Source organism: Beta vulgaris, chromosome 2, assembly GCF_026745355.1.
Source record: "Beta vulgaris subsp. vulgaris cultivar EL10 chromosome 2, EL10.2, whole genome shotgun sequence".
Lineage (NCBI taxonomy): Eukaryota > Viridiplantae > Streptophyta > Magnoliopsida > Caryophyllales > Amaranthaceae > Beta > Beta vulgaris.
The window spans coordinates 33,966,103-33,973,904 of NC_079203.1; the positions used below are offsets into that span (position 1 = coordinate 33,966,103).

At 34.3% G+C, this 7,802-nt stretch overlaps 1 protein-coding gene across 1 annotated transcript; it reads right to left on the bottom strand.

Moving 5' to 3' along the window:
• Positions 1–524: 524 nt before the first annotated feature.
• Positions 525–7,065, bottom strand: LOC104906088 (dihydropyrimidine dehydrogenase (NADP(+)), chloroplastic). The gene is made up of 8 exons (XM_010694801.4): positions 6,475–7,065; positions 4,143–4,406; positions 3,879–4,049; positions 3,633–3,745; positions 3,360–3,543; positions 1,850–1,959; positions 1,606–1,773; positions 525–848 (listed from the first exon to the last, which is right to left on the bottom strand). The coding sequence occupies exons 1-7, from the start codon at positions 6,745–6,747 to the stop codon at positions 1,617–1,619; spliced, it is 1,272 nt and encodes a 423-aa protein (XP_010693103.1). The 5' UTR covers positions 6,748–7,065; the 3' UTR covers positions 525–848; positions 1,606–1,616.
• Positions 7,066–7,802: the final 737 nt, after the last annotated feature.

The window sequence follows — 7,802 nt, forward strand, 5'->3', positions numbered from 1 at the left end:
ATAGCCAATAATTTTGAAAATTGAAATAGCTATGATATGATGTATAAATGTATATTCACGTGTACTCACTTTTGTCTCTCATTTTTCATATTTCCTTGCTCGTTTATTGGCTTGCCTTGACCCGCACGATACCACGCCGCATCAAAGTGACTTTTTTCATGCCTTGAACCGATCTTGTCCCCTACTCATCCTGACCCAACTTGCCCAATAACCTATTCTAATCACAAGCAATACTCGAGTTCATCCTTTATAGTTTGTTTGGATAGGGAATTTGGACCGAAATAGAGATAAGAGAGAGAATTGGGAACTCAATTTCCCTTTTTCGGATATAACATGAGGGAAGAGAAGGGAGAAAATTGAAATGATTTATTTTCCTCCTCTACTTGTTAAAGCAAAATATTCTAATGTTGGAAAAAAAATGCAAGCTCGTTCTTCACTCCCTTGCGTAGCCTTCCCTCCCCACTTTTCCCTTCATGATTGTTATCCAAAACATAGTGTTAGGGAGATGCCTAAAACAATATGAATACAATATAATTTAAGTTACGACATTTTTATTGAAACCACAAATTGATAAGCACTGAAATTTAGATGCTGAAAAATATTATTTGATAAAAATAGTAATGCTGAAACTGACATATACTACATATTAATTAAACTAGTCCATAAAGTAGTTACTGTGCATCACAACATAATATAGTTCTTTCTCCCTTTCCATCTTCCTTTGATGATCCCTTTCTTTCTGTACATCGATTTGTTACGAAATTCTTACAAATTAAGGGTCACTTCACATTTCACGAGCAGCAACAGAATATTGTAATTTTTGCATGCTCAACCAAAGCACATTCCAACTGCACAGAGATACATATAAACAATCAAACCCATCAACTAGTTTTTGTATTATTCAATTGGTTAATACTTTAATGGGACAACATAAATTTTTTTCATAGCAACAACTTCTACTTCGACGGCAAGATGGCGATAATCAGACTATTTCAACATAATTTGCAAGAATTAAAAAGGAAGTTACAGGAAAGACTGAGGTGATATTGTCCTAAATAAGCTTAATGAAAGGGTAGTTGGAGATGAATTAAGGTCATATCAATATTTCAACCCACATAAATTAGTTGCCCAATTGTTGGGTAATTAGTTGGACTTTCTAAAGGGGTCCAATCCCGAGGTTAGATTGTATGTTGCTATGGACTCCTTATGCATATCTCCGGGAAAGACGACGTAGTTTCTCCAAAAAGTTATTTGCACAAATTATCAGCAATAATAGAAAATTGCATAAGCCTGTAAAATGTAAAATTTGTTTCCTTTTCTTTCATACGTCCTATATCAACTTATTTTTCCAGATAACTCGACTTGATCAAATCTGATTATAGACCTCATCAGCCCTTGAACTTAAAAACAGGCAAAGATAATGCACCCTAACACCCCTTTCCCACCTCACCCCTCTAAAATTGTTCGCAACATTCTTAACATGAAACTTTGATTACTAAATCTATACAAAAGTTATAGTAAATATGGTCTTATGCAAAAGTGTTTTGCCTTTCCACAAGAACCTATCAATCTCAAAACACACCGTTTAAGCATAAGAAGGCTTACTTTGGTAAAAATTAGTTGGAAACCATGCTTTCAGTTTCCTGCACAAAGCCGTCTCCAGTCCAGTCCTTGTCAGATGCCAAACCTTTTCTAGAAGCTTTTCTTTTCTGAATGGCTTCCTGCTGCATTCTTACCAGTTCTGTGTGTGTTGTGAAGTATGGTAAAGAAGCCCTGTTGCGATAAACAAATGGAATTAGAGATAAATTAAGTAAAATCCACAATAGAAGTATTAAACTCTTCACTGTACCCTCGAAAATCTTCTATTGACGAGAAATTATGCATTCTCATGAAATCCTTTAACTCAGAGCATAGCTTCTTTACAAGACCATACCCATGCATCATTACTCCGGTGCAGACCTGAAAGATAATAGCCATCTTATCCATAACTTTGTTGATGTAAACTTTGGTCAGAAATGTAAGCACAAACTGTCTTCCTAATTTGCAGAAATGTTTCACTTCACACAAGTAGCAGGGTCAGTTTTCTTAACCAAACATATAGTATGTACATTCCTGTTTACTGCCAACCTATACATATATCTTATAAACCATTACAGCATACACCCTTTGTCTGCAAATACTTGTTTCACCTTTCTTTCTGTTCCCAGTCGCAATGTACAACTTTACAATTGACATCTCTAATTAGCACTACTTACGTAGAAAAATTCCATAAAAAGTTCAACGTTATAGTATACACCTTCAAATGGATCTAACAAGATCTCACTTGACAATATTATTATATTTATATAGTAAATAAAAACCATCAAAGTTCATAAACTTGACCTTGATAAGAAAGAACTTAACAATTGTTTACAAATGAAGGGAGTACCTTTCAACACCCCTTTCCCGTTTATCAGCTTACCAACATAGGCACATAAAGAGCTTTACACATATTTATCTACAATCAAAAGAGACAAAAGTAGGGAAAGAGAAAAAGGACAACCAGCAGCGAGTAAGGGTATCTGCCCAAGTAGAGAAGCATAATAAGATTATGAGGAAACTAATGGATACTCCCTACCTTTTCTTTTTCTAATCTAAATACTTTGTACTTTGAACTATTCACATATTTCTCTTTGACCATCATGTGAGGTCTTGTTCATTTGTCCAGGCATATATCTTCAAAATATTTACAGTTCATAATTTTTACTTTTTAATAATTAAATATGATAATGAACAAGTTTTGTGTTTCCAAGCGTGATAGTCCTGTGTAGATCAAAAGAAACAGAGAGCATATTTGTCAGCCTATTATTTAAAATGTAATAGAAGAATGCGATAATCACATGAGTTTTAAAAATTAAAATTACCCCAACACTCCATAACCAAAATAGGTATTCCTATATATATTAGGCCCCAGAATGGAAACAATGGATTAAAGCTTAAGAGCAAACTATAATCCAAATAGGTGCTTCCTCTATGTATTATGTCTAGCATGTGATTATCGAATACAAGCTTTCCACTGTCTCCTCATCATAATCTTCCAGCCCAAGAAGGAAGGCCAATTGGGTAAATGCAAGTGGTGTACTTTTCGGCTATTTAAACAAAACTAGGTGGGAAATTGTATTTGCGTACCCAGTCTCGTACTGTGAATTAGGTAAACGTGTGCCTAACACAAATCATTTCCTTTTTTTTTTTTGTCAAATATGTAGGAGTAACTGATACTGATATCAATATATAAGTCACAGGAAATCTCATCACAAATAGGCATCAAAGGGTCATCAAGACAATATATTGCAGATGGAAGAAAATTATTGAGGTTGTACCTGAACAGAATTTGCTCCAAGAAGAATAAATTCAGCAGCATCACCACCAGTTTCAACACCTCCAATACCAGACAAGGAAAGTTCATCATTGAACTCTGCCTTCATCATCTTTGCAATGCTCATCACTTTCGCAAGTGCAATAGGATGAACTGCCTTTGAAGAATATCCACCAGGGGTTGAGTATCTGATGGTGAAATTTTGTCAATAAGTTTTCAGACCAACTTAAATTTTGTATGGATCAAAATTGTTTTGTTCATAACATAAAATGCTCACCCCTCAACACAAGGTTCAGGACGTAGGGTGGTGAGATTGATCCCCATAACACTCATGATTGTGTTGATAGCAGCAATCCCTTCACATCCTGATTCAAGTGCCACCCTTGCTGGCTGTATATTCATGAAAGCATTGGTTTGTATGAACAGTGAGCTTGATGCGCAGCGAATAAACTAACACTAAAGTAGTAGAATCACACACAAACTGTTTGAAAGCTTTATGGAATGCTAGTGATGTTATGCTAACCTCTGTTATATCAGTCACATTTGGGGTCATCTTTGCCCATACTGGAACAGTAGCCTTGGCATTTACCCAACCGCAAACCTCCTCTAACAATGCACAGTCCTTTCCTACAGCAGCGCCCATCTTACGCTCAGGCATACCATGAGGGCAAGAAAAGTTGATTTCAATTGCATCCTGTGTAGGATTGTTTTAAAATAAGCCTCTGCAGTACAGTGTCTACATTGATGTTAAAAATTACAAATCCATGAGCGAATGAAGAAATATTACAATTCCAGTTTGCTCGACTCTATCAATAAGCTCCTCCCATGCATTCTTATTGTATTCTTCCATGATTGAAGCAATCAGTATTCTATCGGGATATTCGTCCTTCAATTGCTTGAATTCTTTCAACATCGTTTCAAGTGGCCGGTCACTAATTAGCTCAATGTTTTCCCATCCAATAATTTGTCCTTTTGCAGAGCCGTTAGCTCCAGCTTTTAACCGAGCATAACGAGGAGTTACATTTATTACTTTTGCAGCATCCAAAGAAACCTAGAAAAACAACGATCCTCAGTTAAGGCATTTCATCAAAAAGAAAAAGTATATGCAACAACCTAGTATATATATCCAGCTGAGCTGGGTTTTGGGAAGGCCCAGATGTATGTCAGAAAAAGGATGTGGATCCAGTTTTGCCATATAGTAAAAGACAAGATTGTATAAACAATAAACTTACACGAAAAACAAGAACTATAAACTTGACAGTGTTATCATATCGACCTATATCCTTGAATCTCAAGCATAGAGTTTACAATCAAACAGCTCCTCAATCACGTCAAATGCTAGTGTTGATAGAACAGATGAAGACTTCAGTTGAAAAGTTTATGCTACAAGATAAAATCAAGACATGTTTAAGAAGCATCAGAAACCCTAGTAATGATAGTAATATCAGCATCCAAAGTTGCTCCTGGCTGAATTCTTAATACTTCAATTGCTATTCTCAAATCTAAAGACATGGACTTCTGGCTATACTAAGATTTAGGATCTCATGATTTCAATTGCCTATCTCATTCAATTAATTTTCACGCCTTTCAAGTCACTTGTGTGTCAAGATTCACGACATTTGGTTGAAACTATGCATGATCTTCAAACTCCAAAGTGAATATATCAACAAGCATAAGCTAATATCAGGGAACAAATTAACCTCATTAGTTGGCACTCTGACGTGCCCAATTTTAAAAAAGAATCACTTGAGGGAGAAATTTTTTCTTTAATCTAGGTTATAATGGGCTAGATCAAATGCCTCACTATGTTCTCCTCTTCTTCTTAGTTCTTCATTTACGAAATTATAAGCACCTAGAGGTGGTGCACCTTTTTAATTGACATTTAGTTGAAATCTACTACTTTGGCCTTCAAAATATGCAATTGCACAGATCAGTACTCATAAGGAGTGTTTGCTTGATGATGTGTCTCAATTACAATACAAACTCTTAAAATCGTCCAATTAACTATCTTTTGTCACGCAGTCACACCCAAATCAAATAGATCCTATATCCATGAGTATTATGTGCATCATGTTCTCGGAAGCTCAGACACTTCAAACTAAAGGAATATTCAGTTCAGAATAGAATGCAATACAGAAGATTAACTTTAAAACAACATAGTAGTATGTAAAAAGAAAAACTTGTGGGTATAACAAAAATAACAATAATCCGCAGCATATTGCACATCATACTCTTGGGTGTATAATAATCTATACATGTTATCTAAATCTCCAATTTTTGCCATTGAACTTCCCAATCAAATTCGTTGTAACACTCATAATGATCATTTATAATAATTTATACATGTTTTCTTCACTGCATTATTTATGTTAACACAATTTCCTTTGGCTTATCGACGGGGGTGAGGAACAGTAGAGGCCTAAGAGGGCCATGGCCTGTACTCAAGGCTGAGTTGTACTAATTATAATAGGCTAAGAAAGATTAAAAAAAGTGAAAATAAAAGTTCTATAATTATTCTTGTTTAGAATTCTTGTTAAATTATCCCCATCCACAACGAAGCCTAACCCTGCTTATAGTTATAGATGTGAGCAAACTTAATTAATAATTATTCCCATTTCCCAAGTCCTAATTAATCTAGCAACTGTTTTTCACAATAACAATTAAACCTAGGAATAGAGGTAAAAAAAAAAAAACTTCCTCTGTGATGTTTCATCTAAATAAAACGTTTGCTTTTTCACGTAAGCCAACACGCTTCTTTAATCATGAATATCTTTAGTTGTGGGCAGGTAAATAATATAAACAAAAGTTATAATTCGAGAATATGCATCGAGATGAATCTAACATAATCCCACTCGACTATGTTTTTCTTTATATAATTACGATAAATTGATCATTTCAACCAATATCACATTTAAAACAAGTAGCACAGTTTTTTTTTACAGGAAATTCGTTAGATTTATCTCAATAGGTATATTATATTTACACTATCTCAACTTTTTATAACTTTAATGGTCTTAAATCAATATCAAGCGTAAAAGTCAAAATCAAAACATTGCGAGTAAAAAATAAAGAGCGAAAGTACAAAACAAAAAACAAGAGATGATTAGAGAAAAGCTCACAGTTTTAGCAATAACAGCACCCCATCCTTCATCAAAAGCCCTTTTCATAACAGTATAATTAGTCCCAGGTGGGCCCGACCCGATCACAAATGGGTTTGGCATTGTCAACCCATTAACCTTTACAGTAAGATCCGGATCAACCTGCTTTGACTCGGACGCAAACACCTTCAACCCAACTCGACTCGGCCGAGTTGACTGAGTCGATCTGGAGCTGTGAAACGGCGTTATTGGGCTTGTTTTGAGATGGGTACTCATCTTAATTGTTGCTGCCATTGATGAGAGGATGAGAGAGAATCAAAGGATTCTTCTTTCTGGGAATTTTTGTTTTTTTAGGTGTTGTTTATGAGAAAGTAGTAGGAAATAATGAAGATTGAGAGAGAAGACGTGATTAATTTATAAAGACGGATAAATTTAAAAAACAAAAAAAGTGTCGCAGTTGTAATTGAATTATTGAGCTGTGGGATAAAGTAGAATTAATTAGTTATTTTCTAGAGGAGTCTGTGAATGTGTAAAATTTTGAGATTACTGTGAATTGTGAATTTGTGATATAGAGAAGGGAAGATCTTTCCTGGAGACGTAAGTAGATGGAACAAGCAAAAGCAGAAATCATACATGCCGTGCTTTTGGGATCTGTAAAAGGTTTTTAAATCCTTATTATATACTTCATAGTTCTCTCGTTTCCTTTTAATTACACACTTACACTTTTTTATGTATGTCAATGCAAAATTTTGAGACATATATCTATACTTTTATATTTGCAAAAATTATAAAAATTACATGTAATAAAATACATGTTATGATGAATCTAACAAGATCTCAGATGACTATATTTTCATGTGCGGATAAATCACAAATGATAGTCAAAGTGAAATTTGTGAATAATGTAAAATATCAAAGTGTAACAACTCAAATGAAACGGATGGAGTAAGGGTTAAAATTAACTAATAATTGTATTCGAAATTATAAATTGAGAGAGTGATGGATAACTTAGTTATTAGGTCATTGAGAATGGAGAGAAGATCCTCCTTTTCTTATATTTTTCCCTATTTTCTATCTCCTTTTCTACTTTGCACATCTCATTTTCTCTTTCCTTCATCTCATTTTCCATTAACTTATCCTCTTCCTTCTCACATCTCCACATATTTTTCTACAACAATAAAGAGGATCCTCTTCCACATCCTCTTTCTTAGTTTACACATACCCCACAGTATATTCTCTTGTTTATTTTGATAATTATAGTTTTAATTGTATATTTCATATCATTAATCTGTGTATAATTAAAATTAATTAATGCCATCTTTAACTACTAACAATTATACAAGTTTGTA

Excerpts from the sequence above, each read along its gene's own strand:
- LOC104906088 (XM_010694801.4), bottom strand. The coding sequence starts at position 6,747 with ATGGCAGCAACAATTAAGATGAGTACCCATCTCAAAACAAGCCCAATA. Across the intron at positions 4,050-4,142 it reads GAGTCGAGCAAACTGGAATT|GATGCAATTGAAATCAACTT; the intron begins GTAATATTTCTT and ends AATCCTACACAG. Across the intron at positions 1,774-1,849 it reads TCAATAGAAGATTTTCGAGG|GGCTTCTTTACCATACTTCA; the intron begins GTACAGTGAAGA and ends TTATCGCAACAG.